A 23,038-nucleotide genomic window follows, 5' to 3' on the forward strand; every position below is an offset into this window, starting at 1 on the left:
GGCCGATGACTGATGAAACTAATTTCAGGTTTCTCAGTTTCATGTTTGGATCTAGATGGTGGTTGGATTTGAGATTCTTTACTGACACGGTTTAAGACCAAATTAGGTTTTATCTACAGCAAAATAAACAGGTCATTCAGCTATGATGTTCAAATCTACAGCAGTTGGGTTGTGAATGAAAAGCCTGGTGCATGTCAATGATTTACACTGTACTAGATGTTGTAGGTTATTTCTACATGGCTTTTTGGAGGTCTAGGGAAAATGAGCCTACTGAACTATATTTAATACTACTTCCAGAATATAGACATTTGCATTGCTTCCAGGTAAAAGAACGCCTGTTTGAACCGAAACAGCTGAAATGATCAAAAAGCTCTGCATTCACTAGAAATGCCCATCGGTTTTTGTTGTTGATCGCATTTTGCTATAGAAAACCTTAAACTCGGTCGACGGAAACATTCTTTGGAGAAATATAATCAGCAGTTTAAATTACAGCTCAAATGGATTCTGCTACATATAAAGTGCTTCGGTTTTTATTTCCCTTGCCATTAGGGCTTTGATTTTTTATTTTAGCAGTTTGGCTTATTCCTTTCGCCACACTGAGGTTCAGATTCAAAACGGCCCACTGATGTTGAAGAATACTCAAACGTACGAGCCCTACCGTCCCGTACTGACTTGCAGAGGTACGTTCGACAAATCAGAAAGGAAATGGAGAGCAAGAGGAATGGCACTTGATGATGTCACCTCACACCTGACATGGGCTTGACGATATTCATGGTACGACTCAGGGGAGAAGTGGGGGGACAAGGGGAAGTTGCATTTAACGTCTCTCTTATCTGAGCCATCTGACATGTTGAAAATGGTTTTCTTGGTTTTCCTAGCCCTTTCTCTGGGATGGAGCCAGGGACGTGTCCTGGTGTGCTTGTCCAGTAAAGGTGGACCAACCCGGTCATGTTTCTAACTCTGCACCGGCCAATGGAATGACAAACACAGTGATGTCATCACCGGAGCCAAGTCTCTCATTGGGCAGCCGCCAGCCTCGCTCCTTCAGGACTCCACGTGAGCGCATCAGGAGGTCTTGTGCTGCTAAAGTGTACCTTTAACAACATGATAAACGTGGTATCAGCATTTGAGCATTAAAGTAAATAAAAAATGACAAGAGAGAGCCTTGGTGATGACACACTGTACACTGACATCTACTGGTGTAACCAGAACAACACACCCGATTCAGCCAATAATCAACTTATTTAACTATCCTAATTATGCATGATTCTATATACTAACTTGTAAAAGTAAGATTTAAAAAAAAAGAAATTAATAATTTTATTTAGCAAGGATTCATTAAATTGATCAAAAATGACATTTAAAATGTTACAAGAGTCCTATTTAAAATAAATATAACTGTATATATATGCACTACCAGTCTCTTCTTCTCACCAAGCCTGCATTTATTTGATCCAAAATACAGCAAAAGCAGTAATATTGTGAAATATTTTTACCATTTAAAATAACTGATTTCTATTTGAATATATTTTAAAATGTAATTTATTCCTGTGATCAAAACTAAATTTTCAGCTTCATTACTCCAGTCTTCAGTGTCACATGATCCTTCAGAAATCATTCTAATATGTTGATTTGCTGTTCAAGAAACATTCTTATTATTATCAATATTTAAAACAGCTGAGTACATTTTTTTCAGGATTCTTTGATGTATAGAAAGACCCAAAGATCAGCATTTATCCGAAATAAACTGATTTGTAACATTATAAACTATACCATTCAAAAGCCTGGAGTCAGTATAATTTTTTGGGGGAAAGAAATTATAGAAATTAATACTTTTATTTAGCAAGGATGGTTTAAATTGATCAAAAGTGATGATAAAGACATTTATAATGTTACAAAAGATTTCTATTTCAGATAAATGCTCTTCTTCTGAGCTTTCTAATCATCAGAGAAACCTGAAGAAATTCTACTGAGCTGTTTTCAACATAATAATAATAATAATAATAATAATAATAAATGTTTTTTGACCAGCAAATCAAAATACCAGAAGGTTTCAGAAGGATCATGTGACTGGAGTAATGATGCTAAAAATTTAGCTTTGAAATCACAGGAATGAATTACATTTTAAAATATATTAAAATAGAAAGCAGTTATTTTAAATTGTAAAAATATTTTACTGTTTTTCTGTACTTTGGATCAAATAAATGCAGACTTTTAAGCAGTACTGTAGTTGCAATTTATTATTTGCATTTAGAATATTTTGTGAATGTGTGAGAAAAATGTGTGCGGTCTATTATGTGATCAGGTCAGTTATGATTAAAAGATCTTACCTCATGGGATCATTGGGCTCACGACCAGACAGGAAAGTCGATACTGCGTCTGCAACATCTCTGTCGGTCGTAACATCCCATAGTCCATCACTACCCATGACCAGGACATCATCAGACCCATGTTTGTGCTCAGAGATGTTGTACACCTTGACCTAGATATGAGCATGATGTTATATTACTTTGATGCTGGTATGCTTCATAATCCATATTATTTAATTACATTATAACAGATTTAAAATTAATACAGTGAAAACATAGAACAGTTCATTTAAAGCAAGAAGTGAATCAATAACTAGTAGCTAAATGACTATTTTAATAACCTTGCATAAAAATATCCAATGATATACTCACTTCTGGGCAGCAGGATAGGAAAGGCTTGATATGAATGTTGGAGTTGTACACTTTCAAGTCGTGATCCCCTAAACCGCGTGTTACTCCAATCGTAGCCATGACTCGAGCCTACAAGCACACAAACACACACACTCACAGCTGGAGATTTATGTGCCATTACAGCAAAAAGGTTCTTTATATTCATACAAACTTTATCAAACGAGACATTATTCTGGCCTACAGCTGGCAGAACATTTTAGCAATTCCCATTTGCAACACCTCACTACTTCTGCTTTGTAATAAATAGCTGTGAAAATGGCGAAGAAAAAAGTGTCAGACACCTTCATTAGATTATATGTTAGCTCTGCAACAAATGTTACCATTATGCAGCTTTAAATAAAATCCATTTACAACACCTGGACCTTTTGAAGTTAAAAAGAAGCAGAATTATACACTTACCTTTTTCCCCTCCCCATAAATCAGCGGGAACTTGAGATCGTCTTCTACAATTGTCTTATATGCCCTGAAATAATAACAGGTAATGGTTATGAATGCAATAAAATATATATGGTTATGAATGTTATTAATTTATCCCATTCAGAATTACCAGCCAGTCATTGTGTGGTCTCTAAAAAGCATCTTCTTGCCGAGTTCATTGTGTTGGATACGTCTGGGGAATTCAATATGTGTAAACTCATTCCCAAGCAGCTCCGGTTTGAGGAAGCCCTAGACAAAAACAGCACAAATGCAATGGAAGTGTTACAGAATTCAAGATCTATAACAGAAATGGAGCAGAGGCGATAAATGAATGAACCGGATTTAGAACGAAGCTAGGAATGGAAAGAGAATTATATTAGGACAGTAACACCAGATGACTCACCAGGTACTGTAGCCGCTGTCTTTCACTTTCCGGTGTGAATTCACTGGACATCGGAATGGCCTCATTGTTTCTGACAATTATGGCTCTATGGGAAAACAACAGACAAAAGTCTGAATGATACTGTAAATAGCAAGTTATATATACTATTTACAGTTCCATACAGAACCTACTGCAATTATTTTCTCATTTATTGCTAAAATCCCCAATATACACTTCCATTCAGAATGTTAATGTTTTTTAAATAAGTCTCTTATGCCTAGTAATATTATGAAATATTATTGCAATTTAAAATAACAGGTTTCTAATTGAATATACTTTTAATTATAATTTATTTCTATAACTGAAATCAACAGTTGTGCTGCTTAATATTGTTTTGGAACCTGTGATACTTTTTGAATCTTTGATGAATAAAAAGATAAAAAGAACAGCATTTATTTAAAATAGAAATCTTTTCTAACAATATAGGACTTTACTATCACTTTTTATCAATTTAAAGGAGAAGTCCACTTCCCAAACAACAATTTACAGATAATTTACTCACCCCCTTGTCATTCAAGATGTTCATATCTTTCTGTTTTCAGTCGTAAAGAAATGATGTTTTTTGAGGAAAACATTTGATTTTTCTCCATATAATGGACTTCATTGGTGCCCCCGATTTTCCAAAATGTAGTTTAAAATGCAGCTTCAAAGGGCTCTAAACGATCCCAGCTGAGGAAGAAGGGTCTTATTTAGCTAAATGATCTGTCATTTTTTAAAAAAAATATAAATTTGTATACTTTTTAAGCACAAAAGCTCGTGTAGCACAGGCTCTGGGATGTGCGTCCACGATGCTACGAATTAGTAATGGATAGTTCTTGAACAATTTCATTTTGAACAAATCTTTAATGTGACTCGAGAAAAACAAGTCGTCTCAGGGAGTGATTCGTTCAGTCGCACATGAGCAACATTCTATTAGGTTCTGTACTGGAATTAGTTCACCTGTTTCGAGTCTTTGGGTTTTTTGAGTCGTTCGTTCATCTTATGGGGCTGTCACATGATGAACGAACGACTCAAACTAGAAAACTTGTCAGATAAGAGGTGAGGTGAGCTACTCATAGACTACAGACCCAGGTAAACAATGAATTAATCTTTTCTGTTTCTTATAGCATTATAGTTTTGTCTTGTTTGTAGTGTGATCAACATTTGTGTAAGCAGTAGATGTGTTAGGGAAGTAACATGTAACATTTTAATTATATTTTGCTAAAATGAACGAAATGACCCAAAAAAGATTCGTTTATTTTGCTGAACGAGACTCAAAGGAGTCTGTAAAATGATCCGAACTTCCCATCACTACTACGAATCACGTCTAAGTTCATCGTCTGTACTGAGTATGGCGAAAAACTACATCTTATTTTCTCCTACAACTTGAGAGGAGGACAACGTTGTACTTTTTTGTTTGTAAACAGCGTTTACAAACTTACTTGCACTTTCTTAGTCTTTGGGCATTTGCTTTGTTAACACTGGGTCTGTAGTTCCACCTTCGTTCCGTGTGACCTTTCGACATGATTCAATAGTACGTAGTGTCGTGGACGCGCATCCCAGAGCCTGTGCTACACAAGCTTTTGTGCTTAAAAATTATAAAAAAATTTATTTTCAGAAAAAATTACAGATCTTTTCGCTAGATAAGACCCTTCTTCCTCGGCTGGGATCGTTTAGAGCCCTTTGAAGTTGCATTTAAACTACATTTTGGAAGTTCAAAATCGGGGCACCAATGAAGTCCATTATATGGAGAAAAATCCTGAAATGTTTTCCTCAAAAAACATCATTTCTTCACGACTGAAGACAGAAAGACATGAACATCTTGGATGACAAGGGGGTGAGTAAATTATTTGTGAATTGTTGTTCTGGAAGTGTAGTTCTCCATTAACTCATCCTTGCTGAATAAAAGTATTAATTTCTTTTAAACAAAGAAAGAAAGAAAAAATTGACTGACCCCAAACAGTAGTGTATATTGTTACAAAGATTTCTGTTTTAAGTAAATGCTGTTCTTTTTAACATTGTATTCATCACAAAATTCTGAAAAAAGTATCAGTGTTTCCAAAAAAAAGCACAACTGTTTCCAACACTGATAATAAATCAGCATATTAAAGTGATTCCTAAAGGATCAATTAACACTGAAGACTGGAGTAATGATGCTGAAAATTCAGCTTTGCATCACAGGAATAAATTCTATTTTAAAGTATATTAAAATAGAAAACTGCTATTTTACAATATTACTTTTTTTCTGTATTTTTAATAAAATAAAAACACCATTGATGAGCAGAAAAGGTTTCTTTAAAAACATAAAAAATCGTATACATATTACTTGCTATTTACAGTTTCATACAGTACCTATTGCAATTATTTTCTCATTTATTGCTAAAATCCACAAGATTATCATCATGGGTAACTGTCACAGTAATTGAGTCATTTGGCCAACATCTTTGCAAAAATAACTTGGAACGTACTGTTGCAATAACAGTAAAGCAAAAGAAGCATTGTCTCCTTGGAGACATATTTGTCATCTTTTCATTTCAAGCAACAACAATTTCTTCCATATTCCATTAGACAGGCATTTCAGTGTTTACTGAGGCAAATATAATACAATGTCTTTCTATACCAAAAATACATCACACTCATTAAACTCTTACAGTATGCAAGTTCAAAAAATTGCATCTTGGCAAAATTAGGGTCAATATTCAACCTCATTTATTTTGTCTACTAAGTTTTGTCATGGACAATTCCTTAATTTATCTAAAATATAAAGACCTCTTAGATTGCTAATATAACATGCACATTCACTGTATCTTTAAGTCCCCCTACCTGCTGTCTCCAGCGTTTGCTACATAGAGTTTCCCCAACAAGTGAATTGCAATCAAGGCACAACAGCCACCAGAAATGCTGTATGATTCTTTCTCCTTCTCTATCTGGTCGTCCTATAGAGTGGAACATACACACACAGATTCAGTTTTCTCTTGAATCACAATATTAATTCTGTGTATAATGCCCAGTCTTAATGTTTAAACATCTGTGCAGACAAATAAAATATTACATGAATTTATCACTGTTCAAATGGACAAAAAAACATATTTAGAAATGTTTTAATCCAAGTTTAAAATGGTACGTAAATGTCACAATAAAATAATATACAATAATAACTTTTTAAAAACATGACATGCATTAGAGGGGCGTGTCTTAAAATTCAGTCGAATGTTCATTGGCTGCTCCAAAATATAAAGTGTTCAATAGCATTTTTAAGTAAACCAGCAAAGGGATAAAGAAAAATATCTGGCAAATGCTTTATAATTGTGCACTTGAAATGATATATCAATTTATTATTTGTTGCATCTAACAACAGGTCATAATTATATTTATTATATTTTATTATTATATTTAAATAATAATAAATAATTCAATAAATTGATTTAAATATCCATCAATTTAAACAATGATTCATTTATGGCACACTTTATGTATTATAAAAATTGCAAAATTATATATCAATTTATTACTTGTTACATCTAATATGTCAATTTGAAAATTTATTAATTAATTTATTTACATTTGTATTTTTGAATAAATTGATCATTTATATCTTATTCTCATTACAGCTCTCACCATCTGTCTGAAGGCGGTCTCTATGATCCCCATCACCAGGCTCTCCACGCTGATGTCTTTCTCCATGTGGAACCGCGGCTCATCCAGAAGCCCGTCCTGCTCCTCTCCATCTAGGCAGGCCCCTTTCTTCGCCTCAGCCTGGAAGGGACTCCCGTTCTTTGCCAGGCAGATAGGCGGAGGGCTGTTTTGATTTTCGAGAAGATGGGCGACATCACAAAGCCGTTCGCGGATGATACGCTGGAGGAGTTTGGATGCCATGAGAGCAGCACCAGAGCCGGCGTGTCCATCAAATACTCCCCAGAAGTGCATGGGAATGCCTGTGGTGTCCTGAACGGATGAGAATGAAAAAGGTGTGTAATTTATGCACCATTAGTGGCGTGAAATCAAATTGCAAAAACAGTAACTTTCTAAACAGTAATTCTTTCTGTACTGTATGTTATTGTTTAAATAAACAAATATAGAGTTGAGGTCAAAAGTTAACATACACCTTGCAAAATCTGCAAAATGGTAATTATTTTACCAAAATAAGAGGGATCATACAAAATACATGTTGTTTTTTTTTTATTTAGTACTGACTTGGATAAGATATTTCACATTAAAGACATTTACATATAGTCCACAACAGAATATAATAGTTGAATTTATAAAAATGACCCCGTTCAAAAGTTTACATACATGTGATTCTTAATACTGTGTTATTACCTGAATGATCCACAGCTGTGTGTTTTTTTTTTAGTGATAGTTGTTCCTGAGTCCCTTGTTTGTCCTGAACAGTTCAGTTGCCCGCTGTTCTTCAGGTTTCACAAATTCTGAGATTTTTCAGCATTTCTGTGTATTTGAACCCTTTCCAACAATGACCGTATGATTTTGAGATCCATCTTTTCACACTGAGGACAACTGAGGGACTCATATGCAACTATTACAGAAGGTCCAAACACTCACTGATGCTTCAAAAGGAAACACAATGCATTAAGCCGGGGGGGTGAAAACCTTCTTAATTTGAAGACAGAGTAAATTGAACTTATTTTGTCTTCTGCGAAACATGTAAGTATCTTCTGTAGCTTCTGAAGGGCAGTACTAAATGTAAAAAATATGATATTTAGGCAAAATGAGAAAAAATGTACACATATTCATTCCGTTCGAAGGTTTACACCCCTGGCTCGTAATGCATGGTTTTGCCTTCTGGAGCATCAGTGAGTGTTTGAACCGTCTGCAAAAGTTGCATATGAGTCCTTCAGTTGTCCTCAGTGTGAAAAGATGGATCTCAAAATCATACAGTAATTGTTGGAAAGGGTTCAAATCCACAAAAATGCTGAAAAACCAAATAATTTGTGGGACCTTACAGATTTTTGAAAAAAAGCAAGCAGTTTAACTGTTCATGACAAACAAGGGACTCATGAACAAAAAAAACTCACTAAACAAAAATAACAGCTCAGGTAGCAATCATTCAGGTAACAACACAGAATTAAGAAGCAAGCATATGTAAACTTTTGAACAGGATCATTTTTATAAATTCAACTGTTAATTTCTTTTGTGGACTATATGTAAATGTATTTTATGTTATCTTATTCAGGTCAGTATTAAACAAAAAATGTTGTATATTCCCTCTTATTTTGGTCAAATTAACATTTTGCTGATTCTACAAGGTGTATGTAAACTTTTGACCTCAACTATATATATAATAAAAATATTTATTTAGTAAAAAAAATAAACAACTACTTTTGAAAAAGTGTAAATGAGGAAATGCTTTTTATTTTTATGCTTTTTAAGATGCTTCATAATGTTGTAGTTACAGCTTCTACCAGTAGGGGCTAACTGGATAATGTCAACTAGCTGAACCTTGACCTCTCAAACAAACAGAGCAATGTTTTCAATGAGCCACAAAACCACAATGTTTATACTCTTCAGGAGCTCAAACTAGCAGAGGCGTACTTATAGCAGTCTAATAGCTGGAAAAGAACAAAGTAAATAAAAAAAACAAATTTCCCATTTAATAATTTACCATAGTTATAGTAGTTTTGAACAAACCAATCACACTAGGAGATAAGTCTAGGACATAGATCAGTTATACAATTTAGAAAATGTTGAACAAAAAAAAAAGACACAATAAGCCAATCAGTATCAAGTATAACATGCAAAGCCTTTTCAAAACCACAGGGGGGGCATCTGGACCTTTTCCACAGCTCTTCTAGAAATACTCTCCTATCTCAATTTCCTGTCATTACCTGTTGACGAGATTAACTCTGAGAGCTTACATTCGCTCAATCATGTGAGATCAGCAGCCAGCTGGGAAGGCCTGTGGCAGCAGCAAATGTTTATGGCTGAATCTCTGATTCTAAAGCGTGAGAGGTCCAAGTCAAGTGAATGTGGCCTTGCTCTCCATTTATCTGCTTGTTTGTCTGCATATAGACTCTTGCAGACAGGCAGCACAGCAGATGATATAAGCAGATGATGTAATTGATTTAGAGGAGTTGAGAGGGGTATTAAGTGGGGGAGGGCGACATCACGTGATGCAAGCAGAAGCAAAGGGAAGTGAAGCGAGAGGTCAGTGTCCTGGTTAACAACCTCTCGTGAGTAAACACTGCTGGAGATTACCAGTCCATTTATGACTGTTGGAAACTACTTACAAATGAGTTCTCATCAGTGAGCTCAACTGTTTCTCGTACGAAATCAATGAGGTTTAATAGAGAGCAAATGGAAGCAAATTATGTCCTGCAACCATATAGCAACATGTTAACAAAACGCCCTGGCAACCATACAGAATTATGCTAAAAGGCACATTAGCAACTGCACAAAAACACAGCAACCATATAGCAACTTGCTAACAACAAAACCCTAGCAACCATACAGAATTATCCTGAAAGGCACATTAGCAACTGCATAAAAACACAGCAACCATATAGCAACTTGCTAACATCAACAACCTGGCAACCATCCACAACACCCTAGCAACCATATAGCAACACCCTGGCAACCAACTACAACATCCTAGAAACCATATAGCAACTTAATAAAACACTCAGAACACCTTAGCAACCACACACAACACACTAGCAACCACATAGTAACTTGATGCACACACTTGAACATCATGGCACCTGCATAGATACAACCTGGCAACTATCCACAACAAGCTAGCAACCATATAGCAATGCCCTGGCAACCATCTACAACACCCTAGAAGCCACATAGCAACTTGCTAAACACACTTAAACATCATAGCACCTGCATAGATACAACCTGGCAACCATCCACAACACGCTAGCAACCATAGAGCAAAATCCTGGCAACCATCTACAACATCCTAGAAACCATATAGCAACTTACTAAAATAAACACTCAGAACACCTTAGGAACCACACACATCACCCTAGCAACCACATAGCAACCTGATGCACATACTTGAACATAATAGCACCTGCATAGATAAAACCTGGCAACTACCCACAACACCCTAGCAACCATGTAGAAACCTTTTGGCAACCATCCACCACACCCTAGCAACCATATAGCAACACCCTGGCAACCATCGACAACATCCTATAAACCTTTTAACAACTTACTAAAAAAAAAAACACTCAGAGAACATATTAGCAACTGCATAGAAATGCCCTAACAACCATCTGCAATACTTTAACAACAATATAGGATGCTCAAAAATACTCAGAACACCTTAGCAACCACACAAAACACCCTAGCAACCACATAGCAACCTGCTAAACACACTTAAACATCATAGCACTTGTATAGATACAACCTCTCAACTATCCACAATACCCTGGCAACAACCCACAACACACTAGCAGCCATATAGCAACACCCTGGCAACTATGCACAACACCCTAGCAACCATACAACATCATGCTAAAAAGACACATTAGCAACTGCACAGAAACACCCTAGCAACCATACAGTATCATGCTAAAAACACTCAGAACACATTAGCAACTGTATAGAAACACCCTAACAACTATCCGCATCACAACAGCCATACAGGATCATGTTAAAAACATACTATGAATACCTTAACTACCACACATAACACCCTAGCAACCATATAGCAACTAAACACCCTCTAAAACATTATAACACCTGCATAAAAAAAAACACTCAGAACTCCTTAGCAACAACATGCAACACCCTAGCAACCACACAGCAACTTGTTAAACACACTTGTACATCATAGCACTTGCATAGATACAACCTGCCAACCATCCACAACACCCTAGCAACCATACAACATCATGCTAAAATAACAATCAGAACACATTAACAACTCCATAGAAATGTCCTAGCAACCATCCGCAACACTTTAACAACCGTACAGGATCATGCTAAAACATTCTATAAATACCTTAGCAACCACACATAACACCCTAGCAACCATATAGCAACTAAACACCCCCTAAACATCATAGCACCTGCACAAATAAAACAATCAGAGCTCCTTAACCACATGCAACACCCTAGCAACCACACAGCAACTTGTTAAACACACTTGAACACCATAGCACCTGGCAACCATCCACAACACCCTAGCAACCATACAGCATCGTGCTAAAATAACAACGAAACAACTAAAGCAACTAAACACTCTCTAAACATCATTGCACCTGCATAGAATTGCCCTGGCAACCAGCCATAAGACCTTAGCAACAATAAAACATGCTAAACACTCAGAACACCTTAGCAACAGTGGAAAAAAAAAAACAGCAAATAAAGTTTTTATCATGATGCTGTATGGTTACCAGGGCGTTTCTAACATGTTTAGAGTGTCTTTAGGAAGTTGCTATATGGTTGCTAGGGTGTTGTGGATGGTTGCTAGGGTGATTTTTTTAGCATGTTGCTGTATGTTTGCTTAGGTACAAATAACAGTCGAATATTTATTTTTTCTTGTGAAATTTTATACTTGAACATTAGTGAGATGGGTAAAGAGAAAGGAATGTAACAGAGGGATATAGAAAGAAATCTGTCAAATCGCACAGTATCAAAGCCTTTGAACAGACGCCACAATCCTCTTTATTCAATTGTCAGTGCAGTATTATCTAAGAAGCAGTTTTCCACTTTTGCACTGGATTACATGTGTCATTGTGGGATAAGATGGAGTGGCCGTAAGGGTCAGACTGCGGATGAGGATCAGAGAGATCAGACTTGTGGCCGTATACAAACAAACACACTTTGAAGGTCATAAGTCCAAAATAGGTGAAAACACAGCCTAGACCACATCACATGATCAAAACTCTAACACGGAAAAAAGAAGTTTCACTTCAACATGGTTACAGAGATACAAAGACCTTGTAAAAGTCAGCTTGTATTGGAAACTTTAGCTTTATTTATATCATTCTAGATCTGCGGTTATGCAATGAAGCGCAAGATGCTGTTCTATATTTTGATTTAGTTTTTAAATCATTGAGTTTTACATGATAGCTATGAGCAGTGTACTACTGACCAATCAGAACCAGGAACCAGAACTACACGTTATAACCTATTAAGGCACAAAACACATGGTGCATTTCTATAGAAGTCTGTTTACTCCTCTGAATAAAAAAACAAAACAAGGTAATTGCAACTTTTTATCTTGCAATTCAATTTTTTTTTTCTCAGCATTTTACAATATAAACTCACAATTGCAAGTTCTAAAGTCAAAATTGTAAGATATAAACACAATTACTAGTAATAAAAGTCAAAATTGTGAGATCTCACAACTGACTTTTTTCTTGGAATTGCAAGTTTACAACTCGCAATACTGACTTTTTCTCGCATTTGCGAGTTTTACGTCTCGCAATTCTGACTTTTTTCTCGCAATTGCGAGGTTTACGTCTCACAAATCAGACTTTGTTGTCACAGTTTTACACCTTGCAATTTGGACTCTTTTCTCCAAATATTACATCTTGCAATTTTTTTTTTTTTTTTTTTTTGTCTCACAAGTTTGGACTTTTTTGTCACAATTGCGAGTTTCACACCTCGCAATTCGGACTCTTTTCTCCAAAGTTTACGTCCTACAACTGAGACTTTTTTCTCGCATTTGCGAGTTTACATCTCGCTATTATGACTTTTTTCTCACATTTGCGAGTTTTTATCTGTCAAATTCAGACTTTTTTCTCACATTTTTTTTAATTCAGTGGTGGAGATAGGCTTCCATAGATTTCAGAAGAACCACTACTAGCATTTGTAGGCAGCTGCTCTATTTCTAGCTTCAAAAAGTAATCAGTATGCTTGTTGTAAGCTATTTTACCTTTCATAATGATCACCAAGGAGTTTGTTTCAGAATTGAATTTTGGCGAATTTCAAGAACCTTTATGGTTCTGTAACATAGTTTTAAAATGGTAGGCCTTCTTATTATGTCTGAATTTTCTTTCAATTTAGATTAGATTTCAGCAACAGATGCCTGAGCTCAACGGGATCTCCAGGATCAGTGAGTTCAGCGCTCCGTCAGCAAGCTAAATCTTTCATAATCTTACCTGAGACCAGTTTTGCCCAGTTCAACTGATCGACAACAGTTGTAATAAAAAATAGAGATCTTTTTTTATAGATGTTTCAGTAGGTTCATAAATATTGATATCAAGAATTGAAGCACACTACTGATTTCAATAGAGTTTGGCGTTAGCAATATTTTCATGCAAACAACTGCCTACATCCTGCATTGGTCTTTTCAGTATGTCGTGTCAAAAGACTTACTTACCCCACTGTCCTCCAGTAACATGGAGGAGCGCTGCTGCTTACTACTCAACTTCCTGATATACAGCAGCTCACAGGAAGCCTGGTCTTCGTTCAGCATGCTCTTCCCAGCATTTATCACCCTGAAAGAGAGACCAAATGACTTAATAATTTATTTAAAAAACAGTAATACTGTGAAATATTATTACAGTTTAAAACAACTATTTTCCATGTTAATATATTTTAAAATGTAATTTATTTCTGTAATGCAAAGCTGAATTTTCAGCATCATTACTCCAGTTTTTAATATCACATGATCCTTCAGAAATCATTCTAATATCCTGATTCACTGCTCAAGAAACATTTATGATAATGAATGTTTAAAACATTTTTTTTCCAAGAACAGTATTTTGTTTTACATTATACTGATTTGGAAACAGTCTAAATGAGGCTACCGTATCGAGTTTTAAAATGTCAAGGATTTCATTTACCACAGAAGAGAGGGAAAAGAATATCCCAGAATGACAGTAATCTGACCCACCAGGCTGAGCTTGTCTGGCCTTACAAACCTGATCCATATATGAAAGCATACAGTGAGAGATTAATGGATTTTATACTACAGTGTAAATGAACAAATGATGTCAAAGAGTTCATGATTAGTGCTACACTGCAATTCTCCAAAGTATAGTCTCATAAAATGTAGTATTAAGATTATGTTCTGTAATGATGAGGAAAAACATGTAAAACCTGCCTCATCAGTTGCAAGCATGAAAAGGAAAAAGTAGTTTTTATGAATAATTTCGCATAGAGACCAGGTAACGTATGATGCAACACAATGACCTTCGCTGTTTGCCGCAACCATGCATCAAAATTAAACAGCTAAACAATTCCACTATCACAGGGACACAGTTTAATATTTTAAAATATTTATGTACTAGCAGGTTTTGTGTACTATTAGTCATTTGTAATGTTCTATACCTATTTTTAAAAGATAAAAAATAACATTTACACAATTTTTGATTTACTTTCTTTCATTTGGCCTCTCTTGAATAGTCCATCTAACAGATCCAAAGCAGAAATATTAATTGGAAATGACTGATTACAACAATAAAACAGCTCATCTCCCTCTTTGCAGGTGAAACTAATTGTGTTCACTCAAAACAAGAACTTTCAATATGAGAAAACCTATTATGTAGCTGAATGTCATTTCTAGTATGTCGGCATAAAGCTATTATTTCCCAAATCTGGATTATAAAAAGCCATTCTCTTCCTAATCTGCTAAGAGCAGTAAGATGCTTCAGAGGTCACAGCCGTGACCAAGCAGACCTGATGAGATATTTAGAAATGCTAGGGGTTTCTCTTTAAAAGTTTGTGACTGTTATTCAATATTTCTTTTACAAATGGACCGCTAAGCAGTTCAAAAGTCTAGACTGATTATTTAAGACAATGGTCTTGGCAATGGAAAAAAGCAGGCCAGTCTTAGGTTTACGACAGTACTTGTATCAAATAAGTTGATACAACATCTAATTTAAAAATGTAAACAATTTTTAACAATATAGCCACAGTAAGTGCAATACTACATTAAAGAAGAAGTCCACTTCCAAAACAAAGATTCAACCAATTGTTACGCTAGATAAGACCCTTCTTTCTTGGCTGGGATCATTTACAACCACATTTGGGATCATTTGAATACCATATCAGTCCATTACATGGAGAAAAATGCTGAAATGTTTTCCTCAAAAAGCATAATTTCTTTACGACTGAAGAAAGACATGAACAGTGTGGATGACAAGGGGGTGAGTCCATTATTTGTAAATTGTTGTTCTGGAAGTTGAGTTCTCCTTTAACTGTAATGTATCAACATTCATCGTACACTGTGTGTTTTTTTGTTACGTTTAGATTTAGCTGACAACTATAAGGTACAAGCTCCTCTCAAAAGAGGAAGTGTTTCCTTGCAGCAAGTTCCTTCTTCTGAAGTCGCTTTACTTCTGCCTCGTTAGGTTTGAAAACAGTGCATTTTTTAAAATGAAAGTAACTCTTATAATGGAAAATTGTGATTTTCAAGAGAAGCAAACCCATACGTGTACAGTAAAGGAAGCAGAACTAAAGTCATTGTCTGTGGAAAACACAGAGTAGAGCAATGAGCTACAGCCACAAAACTCAGCCCTTTATTAGCAAAGCTTTTACACCACTAGTGTTACTACAGATAAAAAAAAAAAAAAAGTCACAACTAGCATTTCCTGTCTCGGGTGACTTTGGTTAACGAGCAATGGTTTTCTTTCTTGTGAAGAGCAGTCATTATTCCTCATGCTAAATCACTCTTGCTCACCATTTCTCAACACTCAACATTAGAAAAGAAGGGCTAAAGTTTATATTTTAAAAATGTTCTTTGCAAACTGATCTGTGAACCCATGTGGCCAATTAGCCTGCTGGTTGAATGGTACAGGAAAAAATATTTCTCTCTATTGATGGCTATTCAGAATTAATTGTATATTGTGAAAAAAATTAATATTTCTAGCATATAAAATCGCAAATTTTGTTATATTTTGCTACAGAATAGATTATGATTTTACTGAGTGCTTAATTACATGACATTTAAAAAAACTGAAGCTGGTATGGGTGTGCACTAAATAGTAAACTCCAAATGAGAACAATAATATGTTTCAGATCACTGATCTCACTGTCAGAAGAGTTTCAATAACACAGTACATCTTCAGGCTAGACTATATAAACAAGGTCTTGAATTAGACATTCAAATGTCCATTTTATCAGTCACATAAGGTTACATTGCTAGCACGGGAAATGTGTGCTCACAATATCCTTCCTCATGCAAAAGAAGTGACTGCAGATTAGGGCTGGGTGATAAATCGATAACGTTAAATATTGTGCGATATGAATTTCCTCGTTAAACGATAACAAGAAATCGATAAATGTTCGATATAATGTTTATGCGGTAAGGGCGGAACAAAAAAGCACTAGTCAAAGCGCGCCACTCAAAGCTGGGATCAAAGTTCAAACGGCATCACGGCGCAAACTTACTAGAGGAGATACGGTCACTCTCTGGCAAGTCTCGGTCACTAAACAGCGGCAGGGTGAAGCTCTTGAATTCAGTGAAGAACACAAATGACTCGGTTTATAGCCAATTGAGAAACACTGCGCAACGACAGTCAGAAGGCATTTTAATCTACAAATCACCATCATTTACCATAGATTTACTGTAGTAGCACTAACTACACAGTTGTATTGTAAATACCTAGGAACCATATTACATTTTTACCATGGTATTGTGGTGCTATATTTGTAGTTTTGACTGTGGATGATACTATGGAGGAGCAATTGTTAATTAAAAAAAAAGTCAGAATAATTACATTTCACCATATAAAAATTTTCAACAATTTTTACAGGTGTTATTGATTTTGATAATGAACATAAATCTACATCTGCATCCTAACTCAAGCTACTATCAAATGTGTATTTCTAAGAGAAAAAAATAATTATATTATTACTATAAATATTATCAGCCAACACAAACCTGTTTTTTGATTTGAAACAATATTACTCATTAACGCATGCAAAACTAAGAAATAATTTTTTTGTATTAAAATATTTATTTTGTTAAGAAAAAAAAAAATTACTGGAAAAACTGTGAAGAATTCAAAAGAATATTTATTCTATTTATTTATTGATTAAGAGTATGCTTAATCAAACCCAATAATTGACTTTTTAAAAGAAAAATACCATGTGCATTCTATAAGTGTGTATAGTTTAATCTTCACATTGCTGTGAGCTCAGAAGATGGATACAGCTTCAACATAACTCGAAAAACCTGATGAGCAATTCTTCACCTCCACCCACTGTGTTTAAGAATAGAGAATAAATGAAATCCTTTTAAAGGCACAGTGTATCTTGAATTGTGCCTGCTGACTTAGTCAGCTGTCAAGCAGATGAAGAAACCTGAAAAGCAAAGAAATAAAAGTATATCCCATTATTTGGCTGATTAACATTGTTTGCACTGACCTGTCCTTCAATAGCCACACAGAAATGTGCCACACAAACTGTTCAGGTCAAACTTCAGTGGAAAAGTGTTTTTTCTCAAAACTGACTAGGTTTCCCCATACAAATAGAGTGCTATTTAAAGCACTGCTGCTAAAGATATCAAAACTGAAACTTGAAAGGGAAAAATTCTAGATAAACTAGTCTAACTCACTAATTGACTAGTAGGTTGTTGTGCGACTAAATATCAACCCTATGCAGAAAACCAAACATTATTCACTTGTGGCGTGGGTGATTGCTACAGCATGAATCTGTTTAACTTTTCCAGCTTGGCAACTCCATGTTCATAGAAAGCCACTCTTTATGAGCCACAGTGGATGACTCAGCAATATCTTATAGATAATAAGTGTGCACGTGTATGATTAAGAGTGAAAAAGTGAGGGAGTTGAGGAATCTGAGAAGTCTACAGTGCTGTCTTAAATCTAAAGCCCACTATGAGTCTATAAAAGACACTGTTCAGCTCTCATGTTGTCACAAACCTGTATGAATTTCTTTCTTTTTGGTAACAGAAAAGGAAAAATTCTTAAGAACTGTACAATGAAACGTCAACAAGAGTGCAAAAGCACTGAAGTATTTTAAAATATTCTTTTGTGCACTATGACACCTTATAATAGCATGTGTGAAAATCAGATTAAGATTCCAAAGAATCATTTGATTTGGTTCACGAAACCATTTTGAATGATTCATTTATAAATCTGTCTGATCTGATTCTCAACTCCCTGATTCAGTGAACTGGTTAACAGCTCGTTGACAGATAAGATTATCAATGGATCTTAGACAGGGTAGCACCTTATTTGATTTTTGACAGGAACGAATACAAAGCTGTTAGTGTTAGTGAAGATAGATGAAGTCCAGTGCGTTCAATGGATTGTACTGTTAAATAACAACATAACGATTGCTCAGCGAAAATACATACTAAGTATAGTTTAAATCTTTTAACATATTTACTGACATATCGCTCCAGACTTACTGATATAATTAGAAATAAACTTTATTTGGAGTACTATTTTTGCACAATGCACATTTCTCTAATATTAAGCCTAAAATGAGTTCTAATGTCACTATTGACAAGAACTGTATGATCTTTGAATAATATGGGCCTTGAAATGCAAGACATTTGAAGTGTACCTAAAGTATACTTGCAATAGTTCCACAATCAAATATACTTCAGTATGTTAGTGGGACGCCTATGTTTACTAATCTAATCATGACAAACTATATATTGTTGGAAAGGTCTGAGACTCCTAAATAGATATTTTACCACTGTTCTTTTAGAGATTAATTTATGAAAAGAGTGCACCTCAAAAATCTATATCATAACAAGAGTTCTGACCTTTGTCACATTCAGTCTTTTTTCGTTGCCTTTTCCCCCCACTTTTTATCCCTGTGCCAGTTTAGTATACTAAAAGTACAATTGCAGGGTATTTTTATTAAGTACATAAATATGTAAATGTATTTGTAGTATACTTTTAAATACATTTTTAGTATATTTATTTTTCTTATTGTCTTTCATATACTCAAAATACTCCATTAACAGTTTTGAAAGCTGTGTGTTGTTCAAATCACATGATCTAGGACATTAAAACATGCGTGCCATTGTAAAAACAATTGTTTTTTTTATGCATGTTAAATTGGCAATATGGCATCTAACCTGATTAGGGTCTATGAAGATTGTACTTTTTCATGTATTTGGTCTTCAAAACATGTCACACAAGACAAATTGAACACTTTCATGGTACTTCTATTATGCTTTTGCATCTTCTTTACAGCTTGGAAGCTTTAGTCCACAATTAAGTGGAACTGCATGGAAAACAGCAAGTATAAAGTCTTCTTGTGTTTCTCTAGTTGCATATTCACATTAGAATTAAAGCAGGGTTGCCAGGTTTTTATAACAAAACCCGCCCAATTGCTACTCAAAACTAGCCCAGTTGCGCTTTGAGAGGGGTAAAATACGCATTTTTCGGCGGGGTTCCTCGGTACAATTTGCATTCCAGGGACGCTTCAAACCGCGAACATGAAAAACAACCCGTGGGAACAGTGTGAAAGTAGCCCAATTCTGCAGGAAAACCGCAGACTTAGCAACACTGACTAAAAGTGATTGTGAAGAGTTTCATGTGGACTTGAACTTGCTCAAAATGATCACTAATGATGTGAGCTAAAACCTTTTGTATTTACCTGTATCTTTGTTTGTTAGTGTGTGAGTGCTAAAGCTACCAGCTACAATGTCTGTTTTTTTTTTTTTTTCGACATTTGAGAGAATGCACTCAGTTTCAATTGCTGTCATCACACAGCCTCAAACAAAGTTCTCCTCTTGTACTGTGGTTAATAATAGATTAAATAACCAGAGGCTAACTGGGGCTTATTTCAGTATCAGGGCCTGCTTTCTCTTCCTTCAGCTAGCTCTTCCTCACACTGGACTCAGGGAAGGTCTGTGTTACGTAAATATTACAATTTTCCCAAACATTATATTCATTATATTCATTATAATCTGATGGTATGACTCAAAGACCACATCATCATCCTGGCTTTGATCTTGGCTACTGTTTGCAAGTAAGGTCTTGATCTTCATTCAGCAGACCACGCCTGATGAAAGTCAGGGTTTTCATTCCATTTGACCATGATGTTTCCATGACTTGTCCAGTTGCTTGTAATTACTGCATTTTAAATAATACAAAAAAAAAAATCACAAAAAGTGCTCCAGTTGCTAAAATGTATCCACTCAAAATGCAGTTAGTAATTTACAAAATATATATTTTATTAAAGTTTTCATCTGAGATTTATTAATGATATACACCTGCAAAATGTGTCACATTACTGCAATATTTTTGCTCCTATCTTAAATAAATTATTTTTCATTTTTAATTATTAATATTTAAACGATTTATTATATTAAATATTATATTTTAATAAAATCTAAATTCTAAAATTATTTTTCAAATATGTTTTTAAATAAAACTGTGACACTCTAAAAAATGGGTGGGTGAAATAAAGACAACCCCAGCAAATGGCTTGTTTTGACCCAGCAGTTGAGTTAAATGTTTAACCCAGCTTTCTGGGTAGTTTTATGTAACTCAACTATTGTTTAAAAATTACTATATGGCTGGCTTAAAATGAACCCAAAATAGGTTGTAAATCAAAAATCAGACCCATAATTACTAGATGCATCAGGAATAATCAAAAGGTGATCATTTATTAATATGCAACTTAAAAAATGTTTCTTATTTAATTATTATTTATTCAACTTATTAATAAATGTTCATTTATCGAACATATTAATAAATGTAAATTTATTGACCAATTTTAGGCTCATTTTAAACAAGCAATACTGTCATTTTTAAGCAATAACTGAGTTAAATTAAACTACCTAGAAGGCTGGGTTAAATATTTTACCCAACCGCTGGGTCAAAACAGACCAATCGCTGGGTTTGTCCATATATTTTACCCAGCGCTGGGTTGTTTTTAACCCATCATTTTTTAGATTGTACAAAATCTCATAAGTTGGTAAATGCTTTTTTAGCATTTATAACATAAGATACAGTACAGTTACTTATTTTTGACCTTAATTTTTAAAATTACTTAAGTCTTAAGCACTAAGATTTCCTTTGGAAATAACACTTGAAGTGCACCTAACTTCTAAATACGATCATTCAGACACAATGCACCAATATCATATAGGGCCTTACTGTCCCAGTGCGTCTCTGGAACCTGGGACAATGTTCCCAGGTGTCTCCGTTTGACAAAATCCCTGGAGCTGAGCATAACCAGATTAATGCACAATGGCTAAAGCAATTCCCATTTAAGATTTTTGAATTTCCATGACTCTTTTAGGCCTGGAAGTGAGGCTTTTGCAGGTTTTAACCACTGTGTGTTGTCTCAGCTGCACAAGCACTGTACTGTGGTACACTGTACTTCCTGTACTGTGGTAAAGATGCATTCAGTGAGTGCTACAGCATCCTACGTATATATACTATGCGTATAAGCTGACATATGCACCGTTTTCATGTTTAAATGTAATGATTAGTTCAGTCAGCTGTAGGCTACGTCATCAGTGCAGGTATAACGCATTCCAGTGAAAACATTCCAACATTCCGGCTGACTCTAGAGGAGGATGAGGAGGATGATGATGAGCCATTGCCCTTGGTTAGGCGTGACATATAACCTTCCTCGGCAATGACGTCACTCGCACCTTATCGCTTTTAACCAACAATTGATTTATTAAGCGCATCTTAGACAAAAAATACACGACTCACTCTGCGTATCCCGTTCGCCAGGGCAGCCTGCTGTCTCTCTTGAGCGTGATGACCGGTCTGGACGCGTGTTCGGTGGAGTACTGCAGCAGCTCCGGTGTCAGGTCCAGAAACTCGGGTCGGCTGTAGGGGAAGCGCGGCGGCAGCCCGTCCGTGCCGCCGTTTTGCGCTGCTCCGTGCTGCTGCTGATGATGGTGGTGGCCGTGCGGGATAATTCCACCCACCAGCGAGGACATGGCATTTTTAACTTTGCTTATCATCGCAGTGAAATATGTGACATCAGCGGCGCGCCAGGAACGGTAATCTTGACGGTACAACCCTACACGAGCCGAGCGGCAAAAACAAAACGCACAAAAGCGTAGGGTAGTTCAGTCGCGATGCAGGAAGCGATTGACCCCATGTGACGATTTGACAGAGAATGTTTTCCTCATCGAAAAAATCCTCTCCCTGCAGAGTGTGTATCATCACCCGAGAGGCTTATATCCGCCTATAGCACGGAAGATGTGTGTGCTGTATACTATAGCACTCTCAGCCGACCAGCCAGTGAATGTACACAGCGGCCGCCGAATTATACCAGGACATTCAGGGGGGCAGACTATTTTAAAAGGATTTTCGTCTTTTCAATTAATTTAATAATAATAATAATAATAATAATTATTATTATTATTATTTATTATTATATATAACAAAAGTGTTTCACATGATTTTATTTATATTTGCATTATTAATATTTTCATAGTTATTAGCAAAATTAATTAATGAAAATAAAATTTTATTTCAATTTTTTCTTTTCAATAATAATAATAATAATAACATTTTAATTTAAGGATGATAATAATAATAATAATAATAAGGGTTCATCTACCAATTATCATTAGTGCAGTATAAATTAATATTTAGAAAAT

The 23,038-nt window shown here is 35.4% G+C and overlaps 1 protein-coding gene across 1 annotated transcript; it reads right to left on the minus strand.

Moving 5' to 3' along the window:
* Positions 1 to 860: 860 nt before the first annotated feature.
* Positions 861 to 22,672, minus strand: ppm1j (protein phosphatase, Mg2+/Mn2+ dependent, 1J). Its single transcript, XM_051112849.1, has 10 exons — positions 22,137 to 22,672; positions 13,859 to 13,976; positions 7,177 to 7,503; positions 6,382 to 6,494; positions 3,541 to 3,625; positions 3,268 to 3,386; positions 3,120 to 3,183; positions 2,682 to 2,789; positions 2,331 to 2,482; positions 861 to 1,094 (listed from the first exon to the last, which is right to left on the minus strand). The coding sequence occupies exons 1-10, from the start codon at positions 22,391 to 22,393 to the stop codon at positions 947 to 949; spliced, it is 1,491 nt and encodes a 496-aa protein (XP_050968806.1). The 5' UTR covers positions 22,394 to 22,672; the 3' UTR covers positions 861 to 946.
* Between the last annotated feature and the right edge of the window lie 366 nt (positions 22,673 to 23,038).

The sequence above is a fragment of the Labeo rohita genome, chromosome 6 (genome assembly GCF_022985175.1).
Source record: "Labeo rohita strain BAU-BD-2019 chromosome 6, IGBB_LRoh.1.0, whole genome shotgun sequence".
NCBI lineage: Eukaryota > Metazoa > Chordata > Actinopteri > Cypriniformes > Cyprinidae > Labeo > Labeo rohita.

Excerpts from the sequence above, each read along its gene's own strand:
- ppm1j (XM_051112849.1), bottom strand. The coding sequence starts at position 22,393 with ATGATAAGCAAAGTTAAAAATGCCATGTCCTCGCTGGTGGGTGGAATT. Across the intron at positions 6,495-7,176 it reads AGACCGCCTTCAGACAGATG|GACGACCAGATAGAGAAGGA; the intron begins GTGAGAGCTGTA and ends TCCACTCTATAG. Across the intron at positions 3,387-3,540 it reads GACAGCGGCTACAGTACCTG|GGCTTCCTCAAACCGGAGCT; the intron begins GTGAGTCATCTG and ends GTTTTTGTCTAG.